We start from the raw sequence: 22,173 nt of genomic DNA on the forward strand, positions 1-22,173 counted from the left end.
TCCACCTTGCCACTCTACTCTCACCCCTCATCATCCCCTTCTCACCCTTCATCACCAACCCCTCTCACCCTGCACCAACCCCCTCTCACCCTGTGTCTTCTCATTCCATTGCATAACGTGAACTTTAGCTCATACTCTTCGGCATAATGTGATTTTTGTTTCATAGGGTGCTGCATAATGTTATTCTTTTTTTACTCCATGTGTCATAATGTGAATGTTGGCTCATACTGTGTGGCATAAGGTGTACAGTTTTTTTTATAGAAAAGGGGCCCTCTTGTTATGGTGCATAATGTGTTTAAGGGAGGTGGCCCATACTCAGTGTCTCATGGCAGGGGGAAGGGGGGGTGGATGGTGCTGGGGCAGTTAGGAGACCCCCGTCACCCCCTTGTCTTTATCTCCCCAGCCCCACAGGCTGCAGAATAGATGTGAATGCACCTATTCTGCAGCCTGAGGAGCTGGGGACATAGCCAGCAGCTCAGAGAGCCACTAGCCATGCCACCACAGCAGTGAAAATGGGGCATGACCTTGTAATAGGCCACGCCCCTTTAGCGCAGGGTCACGTACCCTCAAAAATCCCCTCCCCCCGTTAGGGCTGCTTCAAGATATTTCCCGGGCTGGTTTTAATTCCCAATCCGCCCCTGGCCGTACGCCCCGCTCGCACATGCGCAGAGACGCCTCTGCACATGCGCAGACACAAAACATCGGCGGCACGAACGCACGCGGATATTACCGCACCAACCAGAATAAGGGCCAATGTCTTAGGAAGCTTCACAAGTATTAGCCGTGACAGACAACCAAATACTGTATTCTGTGGACAACATAATGTTTCAGGAAAAAAATATATATTCTTAACCCTTTGAGTGCCAACGTTGCTGTGTGAGATCCTCAAAATATCCGCTATAAATGCCAGCGTCGCTCACAGCCACTGTTCTTTTTTTGGATGCAATATTTACCTAAACTTCAATGAATTGACTTGGCTGTATTTGTATTTATTTATTTATAGTAAAAGAACAGCCGCTGTGAGCGATACTGGCATTTTTAGCAGATATTTTGAGGATCACCCACAGAAATGTTGCCACGCAAAGATTTAATATACAAATGTGGCCTGAATGCAGAAAATATGTATTAGGACACATCAGTAATACTGAATCTTCACAGTGCTATTTTACGGATCTATCCAATCCTCCTATTTAAAGGGGAACACTTCATTCGGGGTCTCCAACTGTGGAGGGAAGAGAAAGAGTCCTTATGTTAAATATACACGGATACTTTTTCTGGTCACCACGGCTAACCCCTGTAGGACTCACCTAGTCTTACTAGGAGAAGTTCACATAAAAGGTATCTTAGATAATATTCTGCATACGCCACATAGACAGAAATTCACCTAGGGAATAATCCCTAGTTTCATCAAAAGGTTTCTTTATTGTATATTCCACCAGAAACACCTCCAGTCACTCCGATAATATGTAAACAGATTTATTCACTTTAAAATAAGGCATCACACTTCAATGGCTGCATCCTTACTTCCTCACCCGGAATGAAGAGAAGGGGTGCAGTCAATCCACAGCTGGTCATGCGGTCAGAAAGTGGAAGTCCAAATAAAAAGTCCTTAAAGACCTATTAGCCTAGACTAGGGTGAGGAAGGACCTAAGTAAGTTATGGAGAGCAAATAAAGCCCTTATGCAAATTAGTTTAGAAATGAGACAATCTGATTGGTTGATGCAACTGTAACTCAAAATAAACCATTCCGATTGGTTTATGTACTGTCCATCAACAATTTTCTATTTTACAAATTTTGCTTGGACCATCATGCAATAGTCTTTAACCAGCAAGACAATTGGTCAAGAATGTTCTTGTTATCAACCATCTTCAACCAGAAAGATGGTTGATAACAAGAACATTCTTGACCAATTGTCTTGCTGGTTAAAGATTATTGCCTGATTGTCCAAGCAAAAGTTGTAAAATAGAAAATTGTTGACGGACAGTACATAAACCAATCGGATTGGTTTATTTTGAATGACAATTGCATCAACAAATCAGATTGTCTCATTTCTAAACCAATTTGCATAAGGGCTTATTTGCTCTCCATAACTTACTTAGGTCCTTCCTCACCCTAGGCTAGTAGGTGTTTAAGGACTTTTTATTGGGACTTCCACTTTCTGACCGCATGACAAGCTGTGGATTGACCTCATTCCGGGTGAGGAAGTAAGGACGCAGCCATTGAATTGCGAAGCCTTATTTTAAAGTGAATAAATCTGTTTACATATTATCGGAGTGACTGGAGGTGTTTCTGGTGGAATATACAATAAAGAAACCTTTTGGTGAAAATAGGGATTATTCCCTAGGTGAGTTTCTGTCTATGTGGCGTATGGAGAATATTATCAAAAATACCTTTATGTGAACTTCTCCTAGTAAGACTAGGTGAGTCCTAGGTGACCAGAAAAAGCATCCGTGTATATTTAACATAAGGACTCTTTCTCTTTCCTCCATGGTTGGAGACCCAGAACGGAATATTCCCCTTTAAATAGGAGGATTGGATAGATCCGGAAAATAGCGCTGTGAAGATTCAGTCCTCTTTGTATCATTTGTATGCTTTGGGTTTGGTATCCTTAATTTTTGTTTCTTCTAGCTACAATTTTCTTTTGTGAGTGCAGGTGGCTGCAATCATCCTGTTATTGACATCAGTAATACTGTCAACAAAAAATAAATACATTATGCTGTTATTTAACCAAAAATAAATGTATTCAGATTTGCGTAACAATACATTTTGGCACAAATAGAACTATCCTCAACAGTTCATGGCTGACATACAGTAAATTCAGTACATGCGTCATGTTGCACACACTACAAAACAGTTATTCTTGAGAGTACTGTAGGTCATGTGGAAAATAAAGTTAATACAACTTACTTGTTAAACTTTCCTGCATGACTGCACACAGGCTGTAAAGATCAGACTTTACAGAAACAGTCTTTCGTAGAACTACTTCAGGAGATGCCCAGCAATACAACTGTTTAGGTACAGGGAATTGATTGATGTCACTGAATTCCTCGTCATTTTTGCTAGAAAACCAACACAAATGTTATATTCTACTATGCTACTGCAGATGTTCCCTTCTGAAGACTAGCAAAATTAGCTAATAAGATTAATACTCCATTAGCAAGGTTAGGAGCCAGTTCAGCATAAATCATTAATTTAAGAAATCGCAATTCAAGCAATTATTGACCAACTGGGTATGAACAGCGTTTGCAATGCAGATGCGCAACCTCAAATTGCAACAAAAAAGTGAACGCTTAGCAATCACAATCCAGTCACAGTTTGGCTGACAGGAAACTAGTGTTTGGGGTGGAAACATGGTGTTTGCTTGGCGTGGTTGAAAAAAGGAAAGCATGCCCAGTCGCTTTTAGGGTGAGTCTCCGATGCCAGTGCTGATTACTTCCAGACTGTCTCAGTCGCTGGTTAGTTGAAGCCTTAGACAAACTTATATTTGCTCAGACAGCAAGTACTCTGATGTCCCGAGAATTGCACATCATGGATCTGGGAATGCACAGCATTTACAATGCATTCACAATTTTGCAAGGGCCAGTCATTCTTTCATACTGGGCTCCGGCTTTTTGCTCACGGGTCAACTGATTTTCTCAGATTAGGGATCCAGCCTGAATTAGCCTCTTTGTTCAATTTGAATTAGAAGGCAAAACTAAATCCTACAAATTTGCAAGCTATAATAAAAGATAATCCTAATATGGTAAAATATTTATATTTCCTACTATGCTATAATAAATTGTAAATCTATTTAAAATGGATGCATACCACAAAATAAATTGTTTTTGCAATAATAATGCTGGATGGTACCAGAGGCAAATAAATTCCATGATGTTTGCCCTAGATGTTTTAAGATTTAAAAAGAGTTTTGCCCCAAATGCAGGCTGCTTGCTATATGCCACATTTAGAGCATCTACAAACTTGTGTATTCTTGTTTGCAGCCATAAATATGTAAGTGTGATGCAAGACCAAGCCACGAGGGATGGCAACGGCATGGAAATGCAGGTGCAAGGTTAATTTATGCCCTTGGTGGGTAATTGAATTGATGCTTGTTTGTTAGAGGTGTGTCTAGTAATGCTTTCTCCACCAAACCACCACCTGGAGGTGCAAGCCAGGTCCCAATTAAAAGATGCCTGTTCAAAGGGTATCCGGATGATAGGTTGACAATGTCTAGATAGACAGTCAATAGGTTGATACCAAAAGGTTGACATGCACAAGGTTGATATTGACAAAAAGTTGCCACAAGCACATGGCCGACATGACAATGGTCGACACAAGCAAAAGGTAGACATGAGTTTTTACATTTTTGGGGCTTTTCCATGCTTTACCATCCAAGTGAACTCCAACTGGGAATGGTAAAGTGCGCTGAGCACAGCGAGGCCCCAGACCCAAACATGGAGAGTGAAGCGAGCTAAGTGGGGGTACATGGTACACAATTTTTGGTGCCACGTGCTCAGGTGTCAACGATGACTCCAAAAGGCAGTGAAAAACTGAAATTGATCTTTTGCTTGTGTCGAACATTGCCTTGTCAATCTTTTGCTTATGTCCATCTTTTGTCACTGTTTACCTTGTGCATGTCCACCTTTTGTCACTGTTTACCTTTTTTTACTTTTGACCTTTTGGTGTCAACCTGGTTACTGTCTATCTAGACACTGTCAACCGTTTAATCTGGAACCGCACAAACCTGGTTCAAAGTTCACCATGTAAACAAAGCAGGCAACACTAACAATGTACAAGCTTTTATCTAAGTTCAATAATGCACATCTTGATTTAATTAATTGGTACTTTTGTCATTGGACAGCAGTGGCATTTGTGTGTGCATCCGTGGCTTTATGCTAATACTGCTACGTGCTCTTCCCTTTGAGTACATTATGCACAGTAATACACAAGGACTTTGGCTCCCACTTTGTGCTTGGTGCCGCTTTCGATACCGCCATCGGGTGCACCAAGGAGGTTACTCTGGTCCACACACAACACTGCAAATTTCACAGCGTTGCGTGTGGATTAAATGCCGCCTGCCACTCGCAGATCTGCCCCCCCCCCCCCCGCTTTGTACGCCGAGTTGCTTGCAATGGTTGTGAATGAATGTTTTGCAAAAGATCCGCAGCGTATGGGGAGGCACCCACATCATTCGATAGTCGCCGACCATTGAATGATGTGGAAGGTGCACACATATCTAAGTGACTCTCAGTAGCCTTAGATATGCGCGCACCCTTGACAGGAACAGGACAGGCAGCTGACATTCGGTGAGGTCAGCTGCCGCCCTCCCGCATCCGTGTCACCGGACGATTTTCATGTGAAAGCCCAGTGTTTTCATGGGAACACCCATGGATTTAGCAGCAGAAAATTAAAAGAGCCTTTTAAATTCCTGCTGCTAAATCCATCCTTGCTGAGTGACCAGTCGATTCTCCCATCGACGTCTGCATTCTACCTGATTAATCTGGACCATACAAGTTTTGGGATACCTGCACTATTCCAGCTGAAAGGAGAAGATGCCTAATAGGGAGGCTTGAGCCCTTGAAATTATAGGGCATACCAGGACATTGTTTGTCACCAACGTCTGAATAACAGCTTATCAGACTCTCAATATCAGATGGTAAGGTAATATACAACATCTTCACCCAGTTATCTTAAACGGGCCATCGACCATGAAGCTCTAACCTCATGCATAATATACCTGTGATATACATTTTATCAATTGCCCAAACTTTTTAGATTAATATTATTTTATTGTTTATATGCCTATGATACATGTTTATATGTAACTATTAAATTCATTTTTATTTGAGAACCGTCTTGTCTATATCATTGGAACAGCCAGCGCTGGCACATTTTTCTATTTTGTTCTTCTCTACTACCTTGGGCTTGACAAACCCAGTGCCAGCAGCTGTTGATAGCGCACCACTCCATTTTTTGTTGAACCAGAATTAACCCCCCAAGTGTCTGTGTACTGTATGCAAACACTCCAGCGACATACCTGACAAACTCTCAAAGCACTCCATAAGATGTATAGCCATCTCCCAGTCAACACCGATAAAGCAAATCAGGATAATTGTGTGAACTGTGTTCATCTCTGATTCAGGCTCTACTGTATGTGTGAAAGCCCATTACCATCCAACAACATCCCTCCAGCTACATGTGGAGATACAGGGCCTTACAGATGGGATATGTTGTCTTTCCCTTTTCACTGTGACATAAAGCCAGTCCTGTTCACACCTAGCAGTGCGGGTGCTGGACATTCCCATGGATCACCGGATGTCAGCTGCCCGCCCTCTTCACTTACAGGGAGCGCATTAAGCTGACACCAGAGATGGTCAGCAATTTTGCTAAACATCCATTCGCAGCCATGCAGGGGAATTCGCCGAGCAGTGGGGGGGGGCGCGGCATGTGGCATGTGAACAGTGTTTCACCCACACGCAATGCTGCGAATTTTGCAGCATTGCATGTGGACCAGAATAAAGTCAACAGGCCCTTATTCTGGTTCACTTGCAAAGGCAAATTCCTTCTCAAGTGGACAAAATCATTCAGATTTGGGTGAGTTATTTTGTTTCTGTGCAGGGTAAATACTGGCTGCTTTATTTTTACACTGCAATATAGATCTCACTTTGAAGTAAGGACAACGCATCACAATAGCTATACCCTGAGCAACCCAGGCTTACTTTCTAATCGATCTAGTCAGATCGCTTAGAAAATAACCCCAAATCGCCACATATGTGCAGGCCTAAAGGCTGTAAGCTTGAATGGAAACTAACATTTATGCACTACAAATAAATACATACAAACTTATTATGAGCTAAACAGAGAACAGCAAATCAAAATAGAAATGCATCTACAACTTTGTGCAAAGCAGAGATTGAAAGCATTAATATAATAACAAAGGTTTACCATTCGATCATGTATTCAAAGTTACTTAGCTTGGCTCTGCCTGCAGATACAATCTGTATGGCATGTGAAGAAAAGGAGCGATGGATAAAGCCACGCCAATGGAGGAATATGAGAGCATCAATCATTTGGAGCAGTAAGTGGACTATTGTTTCCATGTGTAATATTGGGAATTCTGAACGCTGAAAATTTCATAAAACATTGTAATTAACAGTATGGAAAGGTTTCTAGCAAGCAGAATCCAACTAACATTTGCCATCATGAATATGGTACTAAATACATTATTGCATTTCTACACATTTTATTTAAAATATTTGCATTAAAACAAATTGTGTACACTTTTCTTGTCAGAGGATCTTTCTTAAACAGTTGATGTACACATATATATAACATGTACTAAAAATGTCAGTGGCTTCCATCCTGCTTAAAGCTTCTGTAGCTTTAAGCGGGACAAAAGCCACTGGCATTTTTAGTATGTGGAAATACTTATATCATGAGATCACAGGTGCTGCTGATTATACAACCTTGCTTCGGCTACTGCTCCAAAACCTGGTCTGGATCCTCCACATATATAAGGTATAAAAAGTAACAACTGAGTTATTAAGTGTGTCACCTGTGTTCGAGGAAGGATCATTTTAAAATTAAGTCTGTTAGGATGCCTTGAAGATGAATTTGTGGACCACTAATATAATACAGTACATACATCCAATCATTTATGGGCCCCATACATCAGCAATCACAATTAATGGATTTCCAGATCCAGGGATTTTTTGGCCAGATAAATGGATTTTACAATCTATCTGACTTTGCCCACACATTACAGATTTATTTCAGTGATCGGCAGATTTTTCCATCTAAAGATTGCATCTCCATATCTGGAAATTGCCCAATCGATTGTCATTTCAGCTGTTCATAATGTAAATAGATGAAGAAGACGAATTGGGAATGCCCACACATATAAAAAAGATCTGCAGATAATACCAGATTATTAAACATGTTTAAAAACCTGATTAAGCAATCGATTGGCGATTTTGATTGGGATTGCGGTACTTGTGTATTATAGCGGCGCCCCCGATGTACATCGTACGATGAACGTATCGCATCGCATGCCATGTACCCGATGGCATGCGATGCAACGCGATTTTGACCCCCTATACGATTAAAAATCGTATAAGCACCCTAAAGGGTGCTTACAATGTTAAATGCACCCCCATGCCACCCCCCCACTATAAACGTGAACCCGAAGCGTGGCGAGCGCAGCGAGCCCGCGAGGGGCGGCGGTACGCGTCCTACGACCTTTTCATACCCCCACTATCCACGTCGGCGTGGAGTTGAGAATAGATTAGTGTGGCGAGCGCAGCGAGCCCCGCGAGGGGACGCGGATACCTTCACAGGTAAACGCGTCCCTTCGCGGGCTTCACAGGTATCCGCGTCCCCTCGCCACGCTTCGGGCTCGGTGGCTCGCTGCGCTCGCCACACTAAACTATTCTCAACTCCACACCGACGTGGATAGTGAGGGTATGAAAAGGTCGTAGGACGCGTACCGCCGCCCCTCGCGGGCCCGCTGCACTCGCCACGCTTCGGGTTCACGTTTATAGTGGGGGGGTGGCGTGGGGGTGCATTTAACATTGTATGCACCCATTAGGGTGCTTAACATTGTATAAGCACCCATTAGGGTGCTTATACAATGTTTAATCGCATCGCATCGGCATACAATTTGAAAATTGTATGCCATCGTACACTAACCAACGAAATCGCGTCGCATCGCATACCATCGCATGCGTTATGGTATACGATGTGATGGGCGCCGCCAAAATACACAAGTACCGGGATTGCCAAAAGGGGGAGCCCACACATCTAAAATTAATTGTGGCAATCATCTCCATATCTGAAAATTGTCACAAATAATTGCTGATGTATGGGGCCCTTAAGACTGTCTATCCAATATTTAAACTCCTAGAATAGGAATTAAGAGTCAAATGTACACCTACCCAGCACCTGCATAAGGTCATATTTTGCATACATGTAATATCCTGAATAGTCACACCAAATCTGGATATTGTCGGAGGTGTGGCTTGGCCGAGCGAGTGAGCGGCAGCAAGGGGACTTGGCTCCGTTACCCAGCCGCATACAAATCCTGTTTCCCCTGGAGAGACACTGACTACCCTGATCTGTCTCCCTGTAGCAGCTGTCTGGAGTGCCCTGGTCAGTGGCGTGGCGGGCGTAGACACATCAGTAGGGTGCGCAACCTGCTTTTCCTTCTGCCCCGGCCTCTGCTATCGGTGACGCCATCTTGAAGGGCTATGTCGGCGTGGATCCTGTACAACCTGCACTGTGGCTTCCTCTTCTCCTGTGCCTTCGCTAGTGGCTCCCCCGTCTGTTACTCTCCCTCTCCGGTGACTGGGGACACACAGTACACAGTGCTCTTTGGCGGGCCCGTGGCCTCAGTTTCTTTGCAGCAGGAACACCATTTTGAGACCTCCTTTGGAGCATGATCACCTCTATCCTTAGTGGGGGGTGCAGCCTGTGTCCTAACACTGGGGAACCCTGCACTCCGCCTGCTCTCCTATCTGGCTGTCTCCTGCATTATCTGGAAAGCTGTTGTAAAACACTGAGCACTAGAAGCCACTATTGGTGTCGCAATATATTCATTACTACTGGCCAGGCTTTGCAACTTGCCTGACACCCTTCATTAGAAACCCTCTACACAGTCAGGATACCTGATCCTTCTGAATAATATTACTATTAGATGCCCGAGGTCCCTCGTCTCCTGAAGCACAATATATCACCATAGTATACTGCTACTGGATGTTCTTCGTGCTGTGGCCTCATCTATGCATCTGACGGTGTGCTAGCCCACGCCATCTCTTTTCGTGGTCAACTTACAGCAGCAGGTCTGCTCTCTTGGTGACTTTAGAATTCCTGTTTAGTGTGCTTTGTATGGGAATATGGAGTCCTATGTTCAACAAATCCTGCGAGCAGTTTCTGCCTCTACTACCAGGCTAATTAAAAATAGTGATGATATACAGGGTGGTACCCTGTCTTCCATGGGCAGTGTACCGAGGTTGATGAAGGTGGCCTGTCTATATCAATTGCACTTACGGCTCTTACTACCACTGTACCAGTTCCTAATCTGTACATGTACTTTTCTATGGTCCCTTCTAAATTTGAGTCTACCTGCTGCTCCATTCCTGAATGCTTTGCTGATGTGCAATTCGTCTAAAGATCCCTCTTCTGCTAGTGATAGAACTGATAAGATCCTGGTCTTTACTGTTGAAATGTTCTAGATGTTCTCCCGTTTCTCCTTGAGTGACTGGGGATCAGTTTACTGAGTTAATTTTGCTTTCTAGGGGGAGCGAGAGCTGGCCATATTAATGTATCATGTGCTGTATTATAGGGTTCTGTCTATATTGATAGAATAATGCTGTATTGAAGTTAACTTTGCTTTTTCAAGTAATCGAGAGCTGTCCGGATTAATGTTCTACATGTTATTATACTTTAAGATGCCTTTTCTGACTGCCCTTTTCTTTTGTTACTTTCCTTATTGCTGTGCATTTACATATCCTGTTTTTATATATATATATATAATAGACCAATTAACCGGCACTCTTAGCTTGCTTGCACAGCTTGCACCCGGTGCATATTCTCCCAGCGTTACCAGGAAATACAGAGGTGGAAATAAGGGCACCATGCTATTAAAAAGAGAGAGCCAATGGATTATGCGGCTCAACACATTAACCCCATCGGGCTTGAATGATCAATTAGGGTTAAATTGCTTTTGATTGTTCTATAATCAATAACAATCTTCTATGTACTGTATATATATCTTTGTCATGCGTTCATGCAGTCGTTTGCTATTTATAGTCTTTTGCATGTATGTGTACCGCATCAGTTCAATGATTCACAATTCTTGCTGGGTTTACTGTTTTAGGTGTCTATGTTTACATTGCGTTTTTGGTTTTGACGGCGCCTTGGTCTCCTGGGTAACCGGAGTCACAGGATGATGTCATCTGTATGCGTCCAGGCCGGGTGTGTGGTCCCGATCCCGGAAGCGCTGTTCACTAGGAGGGTGAGGTGTACTATATAAGGTATGTCTTTTATTGTTGTCTGTGAGCTTGAGGAAAATTTATTAAACATTGAAACGTTGCTTTGATGCTGGCGTGATACGAGTTGTTATTAGTGAAGAACCCTTGCGTGCAGTCGGTCTGGACTCTCTCTATATATATATATATATATATATATATATATATATATATATATATACACACATCATAGTTTCTATTGTTCTGCCTAACACTGTACGAGATGGGGTTCGCCTCCTTCGGCTCCCCCTGTATCCGTCCCTCATCTTACCTGAAGCCCCAGTGCCACACAGTGGCGGGGTCCCTGCGGAGGATGGGAACTAGTTCTTAGTTCCTATCCTCTGTAGGGACCCTGCCGCTATCTGCCCATCCGGCGCAGGGAACCCCTGGTTCCCATACTCTGCAGGGACCGTAGAGTGTAATCAGGCAGGGAGACAGCCTATCACCTGTCTGATTACAGTCATGTGGTCAGAATACCGTTTCAGAGCCGTTCACACTACACACTGGATCGGCTCTGAAACGGGTAAGACACTGCTTTTAACCCGTTTTGAATTACCGGATTTCTTAAACCCAATGCAAAACAACTTGGGAGAAGCTTGTTTTACTCCCAGTGCTTTCATATGAAGCCAATCACATATGTGCCATATATAGGTTCAGCCATGCTGCTTTTGAGATTCCTGGTTTATATATAGGGTGGCCAATACCGGGATCGTCGGGATCCCGGGATTTGGCCCCCAAAACGCTGGGATTTTAATCCCGGGATTAGAGTTTCCAATCCCGGGATTTCGGGATTAGACTGCGCATGCGCAATCTAATTCCGGGCAGCGTCTGAGCACTCGCTCAGATGCTGCCCGGCTTCTCCCATACCCGGAAATGTAGCACTGCACGCAGCGTGACGAGGTCACGCTGCGCAGTGCACAGCCCGCCCAGCCTTCTTGGCGCCCAGCCAGCGGCCCTCCCAACCCGGCTCCCGACAGCACCCTGCACCAGCCCGGCCGCCCACTCTGCAAAATGTAAGTAAATAGTGGGCGGCCAGGGTGTCAATGATATGTTCTGCCCGGTGCCGCTCATCGCTGGAGGTCGCCAGTGCCACTACCGCCCCGTGGAGCTCAGACACAGGTTACCAGCCGAGGTCATAAAACCTAGGGATGCCAATCCCGAATCCCGGGATTGAAAAAATGCCTCGGGATTGGCATCCCTATTTATATACTATTAGTTTTATTTCTGGCTCTGACCCCTTGCTTTTAGATTTTCATTTGCTGCCTGCCAGGAACATTTGCATTGGGTACAATCTACTCCAACTCAGAAACTGCCTTATATGTAAACCTTTCTTTGGTGAGCGACACCAGATTTATGAGTACTGTATACTTAGATTCTTATTCGGAGTGTACTACAGTTACTGTACTTGGTGTTTCTATTATTTGGAAGTACAGTACCAGAGACAACTCTAGGATTAAGCCATTATACTATACATTATACAATAATCTGCAATTCATAACAAATGAATACAATTCAAACTTGATTATTGTAACATAAAAAATACCAAATTGAACGAATTGTAAAATAATTTACCCTTTTGTGCAAAATGTTGTAGAAGGAACCAAATGTGACCCTCTCAAATACAAGCCGTGTCGTCTCCAGAGACGGTGAGAAACATAGCGCTAACAGTTGGAGAATGAGAGGATGCTGGAGCTTACTGTGAAGCAGAAGGAAAACACAATGGTAATAAACAATAAGGTACTTGTTTCCTAGCAGGGTGCCCAGTTTTCTTACGTACGCTACCGTAGCAAAAATGCATTCCATTGCATCTCATGGGCTATTATAGTGCCATGCGATGCGATGCAATGCGATTTTTTAATGTAATTTATTCACTGCTCTGCTGGCCCTAAGGGATTGCATTGCATCGCACCTCCCGCAAAATCACATGCGATTTTATAGGGTGCGATGCCATGCCATTAGCTATACACTTGTATGACACACAATGAGGTTTCACTGCCCCCCCCCCCACTATCCACGCCACCCCAAAGCGTGGCGAACGCAGCGAGCCCCTTTCATACCCCTACTACCCCGACCTTTTCATACCCCTACTATCCACGTCGGCGTGGAGTTTATATAGTGTGGCAAGCGCAGCGAGCCCGAAGTGTGGCGAGCGCAGCGAACCCCGCGAGGGGACGCGGAATACATGTAAAGTAATCCGCGTCCCCTCGCCACGCTTCGGGCTTGGGGGCTCGCTGCACTCGCCACACTATATATAATTAACTCAGTGCCGATGTGGATAGTGGGGGTATGAAAAGGTCGGAAGGACGCGTTCCGCTGCGCTCGCCACGCTTCGGGGCGGCATGGATAGTGGGGAGGTCAGGGAAACCTCATTGTATGTCATATAAGTGTATAGCTAATGGCATGGCATCGCACCCTATAAAATCGCATGCGATTTTGTGGGAGGTGCGATGCAATGCAATGCAATCCCCTAGGGCCAACAGGGCAGTGAATAAATTACATTAAAAAATTGCATCGCATGGCACTATATTGGCCCATGAGATGCAATGCAATGCGATTTTACTACGGAGAATAGCCTTGTACGCTTACAGCGTACTGGGCGCCCTGCTAGGAAACAAGTACCAACAATAAATATATACATAACCTACTTTAACAAAAATATTATCATTTAGGTAAAATTCGCTTGGAAGAGGTAGCTAAGTAATAGGTAAGCCCAGGATACTTATGACACTTTCACACTGCAGCCTTAAACGTTTTAAAAGGCAAAAAAACGGCAATATACCGTTTTAAAAGTGTGATGTGAAAGCGACATTAGCCATGCACCTCACATGAAGGCACACCCCGTCCCGGGAAGCCACAATAACTTTTAAGTGTCCACCACAACGGGTGTGGAAGGGTTAAGTGATGCCAGAGCACATCTATAATAAAAGTGCAATGTTTCAAACATAATGATATGATACATATGATACAATTCCTAAACTGACATTTTTAAAACCTATAAAATCCTTAAACATAGATTAAAAAACCAGGACCTAAAAATCTTGGGTTTAGTACTGAATGATAAACACACAAACTGTATAATAGATAATATTACACGTCAATAGAGCCATTACCCCAGTAATGTGTAGCCTCCTCTGTGTATGAAATACATAATGCAATTATTTTAAGCTTAAATAAATTGGTTACACTGTAGACAATGGTGCTGGATAAGACGCCATGAGAGGCTACCAAATACCAAAGTTAACCTAAAAAACTCTCATACATACATACATATATATTTACTGTGTATATACATAAAATAATTGTTTGCATTGGGGTGCCTCATAGATCCTAGAAGTGTATTTCACCCCAAATGATTATATTTACACACATATAGTCATTATAGCTTGACTGCACATTACATGATGGCCTGATTCAGACCTGTTCACTGGCTGTGAATCTTCAGAGCCCTGCTATCAGATAAATGCCACCCTGCCAGAATCCCCCTGTGCTACGATGGTCATAGGAAAAGGAGGTCACTGCTGTAATCAGTTTTCCACTGATTACTGATGGTTTTTAGGTGACACTCCCACAGAAAACACTGTAGTGCTGCCTACAAACCCCTCCCCCTGGTTGTCAATCAACTTGCGAACAGTCAGCATTGGGGCTGCGATCGCTCAGAGAACTCGAGCATGTCATGCATCTTGCTTTTATTGCTCTGCTCAATGATGTCACACCGAGATAATACATGGACCAATACATGGACTAAAGCGGACGATCAAAGTTGGAGGAGCTGGTGGGTATATTTTCCTTCCACAGGTACCCACGGATTCTGCTGGACAAGAGGACCGACCTGCGGGGGGGACATATAGGTACGTATAGTGTGTGCGATTGTAGTGTGAAATAAACTTGTACTATTCTGGTGTGTCTGTGTTTTTTTTAACTATTTGTCATGTTGTTGAACTACAGGTACCAGCAGGCCATTTAATGCCCTGCTTGCTGGGACTTGTGGTTCACCAAGCAGGCTTGCTGGGACTTGTAGTTTTATAACATTACATAATCGTTTTATTATATTTTTAACCGTTTCACTATCAGCACGGTGCCCACTGCCCAGAGGCATTGGGGACAGCCCCGGGCAGGGTTAATTCTTGAGGGGGACCCCTTTATTAGTAGGGTCCCCACTCCATCTGGGTCCCTGCCCAGGCTGACCGGTCAGGGGATTAGTGCTTTGGCTCGGGTGAACTAGTATAAATGGATTCCTCTGGCTGTTGCATTAACCTAATGGCTGGTTGGGCCCGGTACTGATGCTCAAAATACACGTGACCCCTATTCATTTTGTCACGTGTATTTTGGGAATGATAACTAGCCTTTGAGCCTGATGCTGGTTTTAAAATTCCAGGGATCCCCTACATCTTTGACCCGTGAATTTCTAAAACCAGGAATGGTTATTTTAGCCTGTGGGTGGTAATTGGCAGGCAGGTGGACCGCACGTTGGGTTTTTTAATTATTTATCTTTTTAAATTTTTGACTTACTGAAGCCTGCACAGATATGACTGATCCATGCAGGCTTTACCCAAATACAGCTGGATAATTAAAAACACTGGGCGGCTCTCTCTCAGTCAATCATACAGCCGCCCAGTTTAATTGAAATATTTTGGTACTTGTGTATTATTTGGGCGCCCAACACATCGCATCGTATGCCCTATACAATGGTATGCGATGTGATGGGACCCGATTTTCCCTTGAAATTAACGGGGAGTGCTTGTACAACCAAAATTGTATACCATCGCATCGCATTGTATGGCATACAATGCGATGCGATTTAACCCTTCCAGCCCATTTGTAATCCCACCCTCTGGCACATCTGGCAGAATTTCACTCTGAGGTGATTGAGTGAGGAGAGAAGAAGTATATTGGAGAGCTGGTGTGATCGTGAGGTGTCGTGAGGTGTTTTCGGTTGTATTTCGTTTGGATCGTGTTGGAGTTCGTTCATTTGACGATGGCTGCGTCTTCATCTGCATCGGTGACTCTGTTTAGACTGCCGCAGACCGAGGAGGATACTGTGCGCTTCTTGCAGGACCGGAATCTTCTGCCAGTGACATCCACATGCAGCAATGGACATCCAATGAAGCTGTCCATTAAGGGGGTGTGGTATAGTAGCCCGACAGTCGGGATTCCGACAGTCATTAGTCAGACGTCGGAATCCCGACTGCACAGCGTGGGGAGCGCAATGAAGCCCCTTGCGGGCTCGCTGCGCTCGCCACGCTGCGCTCGCCACCTATTTTATTCTCCCTCTATGGGGGTCGTGGACCCCCACGAGGGAGCAGTCGGGATTCCGACGTCGGAGGAATGACTGTCGGAATCCCGACTGTCGGGGAGCCGTCCGGCACCCCATTAAGGAATATAATGCCCCTTTCAGACCGCACTTTTAAAACGGTAAATTGCCGTTTTTTTACCGTTTTAAAACGGTAATGTGTGCGGTCTGAAAGGTCCAGTCCCACTTAACCGGTTAGAAAATGCCGTTTTTTCTAACCGGTTAAAATGCAGGGTCCTACCCGTTTCTGAACCGGTATTTTAGCGCAAAAATCGGCTCAGAAACGGTATTTAGGACCCAGCCAATGAGCTGGGTCCTAAATTCAGCACAGTGAATACTTAATGAGCGCTCATTAAGTATTCACAGCACTGGAGCCCCCCCCCCGCGCGTGTCGACACCCCCCGCGCGCGTGTCGACGCCCCCCGCGCGTGTCGACGGCCCCCCGCGTGTCGACCCCCCCGCGCGTGTCGGCACCCCCCCCCCGTGTCGACTTACCCCGTGCCGGTATCTCCGTTGTGGTTCCCGGCACTGCAGCTCAGTATGCTCGGAAAGCACTTATGAAAAAAGTGTCTTTCAGAAAATGGCTGCCCCCCATACGGAAGACAGTTTTTTTAAACAGGGTTTCCTATGGGGCAGCCATTTTCTGGAAGACACTTTTTTCATAAGTGCTTTCCGAGCATACTGAGCTGCAGTCCACAACGGAGGTACCGGCACGGGGTAAGTCGACACGGGGGGGGGGGGGGGGGGGGGGGGGGGCGCCGACACGTGGGGTGGGGGGGGGCGCCGACACGCGCGGGGGGCGTCGACATGCGCGGGGGGGGCGTCGACATGCTCTCGGTCGACACGCGAGGGGGGGGGGGGAGCTGCACGGAGGGGAGGGCTGAAGGCTGCACTGGCTTTGACCCTGTATTTGGAAAGTTTCCAAAAACGGGTCTGCCAGTGTCAAAAAATCGGCACTTAAACGGTAATATACCGTTTAAGTGCTGCGGTGTGAAAGGGGTTTTATCTGGCAGACCCGTTTTTGGAAACGTTTCCAAATACAGGGTCAAAGCCAGTTATGCGGTCTGAAAGCAGCATAAGTGGAGGTGCCATCTAAAGAGCTGCAGGAAGAAGGATAGTCTTAGAGCAGGCCTTTTCTTCCCCGGATGCCGACTGCCGTTGGTAAGATTTATTTACTCGTGGTGCGAGGAGCTTACATCCATCGACTACTGTGATCGCCACCTAAATATGTCTAGCAAGACAGCAGTCATGTCCCCTTCTCGCTATAGAGATGGCGCTGGCGGGGGATGGCGGCTGGCGTCGCCATCCCCTGCAAAGATGGGACCTGCCCTACTAGCACCCTGCTCCCTCCACCTTCCTGGAGCACAGCTCCCTGCTCCAGCGTCCCCTGTCAGGCTGCACATAAGATTTAGCAAATCGTATGTGCAAAACGTTCCGACCTCCCAACTCCGATCCGATACGCACGGGACCGCACATTGGGTCGGACCGGGTGTCTGGACATGCGATTTGGCCTGATTTCACTGCCCGATCCATCTGAATCGGGTGAAATCGGGACCAAATCGCATAGTGTATGGGGGCCTTTAGCCTCCCGGGGGGCTGCCGGGGGAGCTCAAGGGCAATTTGATCTGACTTGTCCTTAGGACTAGTGTATGGGGGCCTTTAGCTCATGATCCCTTCTGCAGCTCTGCTCTATTTAGATACTGAGAGGAGACTGGACAGTTGTTAAATTGCTAGTTTGGTATGTTTCATCCAAACAAGACTATACTGTACTCATTCAAACTCTTGGTGGGACCCTTGTTCACCAGATATAGAACAGATATTGGGATAACTAATGCCAACAAATATTGACAATAGTTAGCCCCAGCCCATTTTGACCCAACAAATGTTACTGATTCCTGCAGTCACCAGATAGATATAACAATTATTTTGAATTACAGTTGACTTGTATGTAAGTCTATTATAGGAAGATTGTCAATTATTCCAAAATCTTTACTCTATTTGGGTATGGGTCATTAGATTGTCCAAACTAAGGTCGACACACGCAAGGTCGACCAATGAAGGTCGAAAGGCCTTAGGTTGAAACATGAAAAGGGTCGACATGGCTTAAGGTCGACAGGGTCATTAGGTCATCACAAGCATTAGGTTGACATGGGGAAGGTCGACAGTCAAAAGGTCGATATGGGGTTTTCATGGGTTTTATTTGTCCCGAATGTCAACACAGTTGACAAGGACACCAAAGAAGAGCACCGCGTCCTCACACATGGTTTGCTACGCTGAGCACACTATTATATTTCATGTGTCAACCTAAGGACTGTAGACCTTCTATGGTTGACTTATGCATGTCGACCTTTTGTCTGTTGGCCTAGTGACCGTATTCCATCTATTTGTAGCTAAGAAATTATTTCATCCATGGTGCTACAAAGAGACCATATTTGTACTAACTATAACTTGCCTTATATTTTTCTGTTCTTCTAGTAGAAGGTCAACCAATGGCTCCTTGCTGCTCTTTCTACAAGCCATCACACTGAGCCCCTTTACTGTAACTTCTGTACATTCCCAAAACAAACTGTAAGAAGTTATAGGCATCTTCAGTTATTATATTATTACATTATACATTTGTTGAAAGAGTTGGGACATTTAAACATTCTGCATGGTTTCAACTATAGGGGTCCATACATCAGCAATCAATAGGGGAAAATCAGCAATATATAGGCTTCACCGATTGCAATAACAAACAAAAAGTGATTGGAATCTGTACAACAGGTGGCCCAACACTTTGGATTCCTCCAACCAATCACTGGCCATACACTAGACCAGGGGTGGCCAAACCTGTCCTCAAGATCTACCAATGGTGCATGTTTTCCAGGCAACCTGTGGATCTATAGTAGGAATGAATGCAGCAGGTTTTAAAATGTGACAGTTAGTAATGACTACAGCTGTGCACCAGCTAGGTAACCTGGAAAACGTGGACCGTTGGTAGATCTCGAGGACCGGTTTGGCCACCCCTGCACTAGACCAACTTTCATCCAACCGAACTAGTTGGTTGGTTGGACTGAAAATCTGGTACTGTATGGGGGCAAACGCCAATAAGCAATTTGCTCACAATCTCTGGAGAATGGACAAAAACATTCAGTGAAATTGTTTAAATCAAATAGGTCCAACTACAGTACATTGTCTGAGTGACAGTTGTTGTCCATTTTCCGATTTGGGAAACAAATGACTTAATTACAAATTACATTTGCTCCTATCCAGTACCAGATTGTTATTAAATCCAACCAACTAGTTGGATGGTTGGGTATGGTTGTGGGGATATGAACTATCACCACCATGGGGCGCTGCTCCACTCAATATATCAAAATGACAGTGAGAAAATTTCAAAGATAATTCCTTTGTTTTATTAAAAATATTTAACACAGTAAAACATGCGCATACATTTCATAATTACACTCAAATAAGACACACAAGACAAACAACATATAACATACAACCACTGGCAATGAGGCTTGTATGGCTATAATATTTAAATGAGGCAGTATTATGGCTTTTAATGAGCAATAGTTACCAGTCCTGTATGGAAGTTTTTATCACTTTCCTGTGGTGGAGGTCTTTATGACTGCTGTGTCCTTTATCTGAGCTGCTGTTATGCTCCCCTCAATTAAGAGACAGGCTCCAGGTCTGGGTGTCCACCAAATGGTTTACCAAGAGGTTTCCCAAGTCCACACACAGAGATCAATTTGTAATCCAAATGTCCAGGTACTGGCTAGTTGTAGGGCTATAAGCGGGCTCCAAATACGCGTTTCTCCGCCTCTATACAGTCGGCGGCTTCCTCAGCTGAATGCCCCTTATCACCTCTCTCCGGTTTTTATACCATACAAGTTTGCGGGCTTCCGCGACTTCCGCATTTTGCGGGTCAAGCCTCAGTTTGGAGTCCTCCTTTGGACTCAGCATTTTACCGCTGCTTCCGCATTTTGCGGATCACGCCTCAGTCTGGATCTTTATTCGCGGCTCCCCCGCCACTTCTGCATTTTGCGGACCAAGCCTCCGTTTGAATTTCATTATAGCGGCGGCCATATTCCGCCCCTTTCTGCTGGTCAAGCCTCAGTTTCACTACTGTGGAAGCCATTCTCTCTCGCCCACTTCAGATCACTTTCAGCCTGCATTCGCTGTATTGTACATTAGTGGCGTCCATCTTTTTGGTTGGTACAACTTAATATAGTCCTATGGCAGCCATCTTTTCGGTTAAAGTTTTGCATTAGTGGTGGCCATCTTTTTAGTTGGTACAAATTAATACAGTCCGTAGGCGGCCATCTTTTTGGTTATAAGAGACTTTTTTACTTAGTCTCTCCATTTCACGGCAGCCATTTTATTGGTTATCCAAACAATTTTTATTTTTTGTCCGTACTTTAATGGCAATCCTGAGTTCTGGATCATACTGACTTCATTCTCCAGTGACTCTGCTCTTAGTTTTTCCATGAAATAAATAGAAAATATTACAGCCAGTATATTTCTCATATTAAGCCTCGTTTAGCCTTCCATTTATTATACCGCCAAGCCCCAAATTTAGATCTATTGCTCATATACTGTCTCAAGCCAATATCAAGCCTCATGCCAGGACATAACACATATTTTTCTATACATTCAATTAATATTTAAAAAATAATAATACTGTAATAACGTATATATAAAAAAGGAAGAAAAAAATAAAATAAAAATAGAATATTAAAAGGAGAAATATCATACTGATTATTATTCTATATATTGTTCATCTCTATTTTTATCATTTGATGACACATATAGAGACCCAACATACTGATTAACCCTCTATATATTATTCATCTCTATTGTGTCATTCAGGCCCTGTGGTGTCAGGGTTCTTAAGCATAAGATCCAATATTATTTTTTAAATATTAATTGAATGTATAGAAAAATATGTGTTATGTCCTGGCATGAGGCTTGATATTGGCTTGAGACAGTATATGAGCAATAGATCTAAATTTGGGGCTTGGCGGTATAATAAATGGAAGGCTAAACGAGGCTTAATATGAGAAATATACTGGCTGTAATATTTTCTATTTATTTCATGGAAAAACTAAGAGCAGAGTCACTGGAGAATGAAGTCAGTATGATCCAGAACTCAGGATTGCCATTAAAGTACGGACAAAAAATAAAAATTGTTTGGATAACCAATAAAATGGCTGCCGTGAAATGGAGAGACTAAGTAAAAAAGTATCTTATAACCAAAAAGATGGCCGCCTACGGACTGTATTAATTTGTACCAACTAAAAAGATGTCCGCCACTAATGCAAAACTTTAACCGAAAAGATGGCTGCCATAGGACTATATTAAGTTGTACCAACCAAAAAGATGGCCGCCACTAATGCACAATACAGCGAATGCAGGCTGAAAGTGATCTGAAGTGGGCGAGAGAGAATGGCTTCCACAGTAGTGAAACTGAGGCTTGACCAGCAGAAAGGGGCGGAATATGGCTGCCGCTATAATGAAATCCAAACAGAGGCTTGGTCCGCAAAATGCGGAAGTAGCGGGGGAGCCGCGAATAAAGATCCAGACTGAGGCGTGATCCGCAAAATGCGGAAGCAGCGGCAAAATGCTGAGTCCAAAGGAGGACTACAAACTGAGGCTTAACCCGCAAAATGCGGAAGTCGCGGAAGCCCGCAAACTTGTATGGTATAAAAACCGGAGAGAGGTGATAAGGGGCATTCAGCTGAGGAAGCCGCCGACTGTATAGAGGCGGAGAAACGTGTATTTGGAGCCTGCTTATAGCCCTACAACTAGCCAGTACCCGGACATTTGGATTACAAATTGATCTCTGTGTGTGAAATTGGGAAACCTCTTGGGAAACCATTTGGTGGACACCCAGA

The 22,173-nt window shown here is 44.3% G+C and overlaps 1 protein-coding gene across 18 annotated transcripts in view; it reads right to left on the reverse strand.

The window, feature by feature from the left end:
* TEX14 (testis expressed 14, intercellular bridge forming factor) overlaps window positions 1–22,173 on the reverse strand; it is a 165,425-nt gene that overhangs the window by 83,993 nt on the left and 59,259 nt on the right. For 17 of the 18 annotated variants that reach the window (XM_083173882.1, XM_083173875.1, XM_083173877.1 and 14 more), the window contains 4 exons: window positions 18,747–18,860; window positions 12,577–12,700; window positions 6,926–7,104; window positions 2,909–3,060 (listed from right to left, as the gene is read on the reverse strand). In XM_083173882.1, coding sequence (XP_083030008.1) covers window positions 2,909–3,060; window positions 6,926–7,104; window positions 12,577–12,700; window positions 18,747–18,860 — 569 coding nt within the window. The remainder of the gene's footprint in view (window positions 1–2,908; window positions 3,061–6,925; window positions 7,105–12,576; window positions 12,701–18,746; window positions 18,861–22,173) is intronic. The other variant, XM_083173884.1, reaches the window with a different exon arrangement.

The sequence above is a fragment of the Crinia signifera genome, chromosome 2 (genome assembly GCF_055691185.1).
Source record: "Crinia signifera chromosome 2, ASM5569118v1, whole genome shotgun sequence".
In the NCBI taxonomy this organism is placed as follows: domain Eukaryota; kingdom Metazoa; phylum Chordata; class Amphibia; order Anura; family Myobatrachidae; genus Crinia; species Crinia signifera.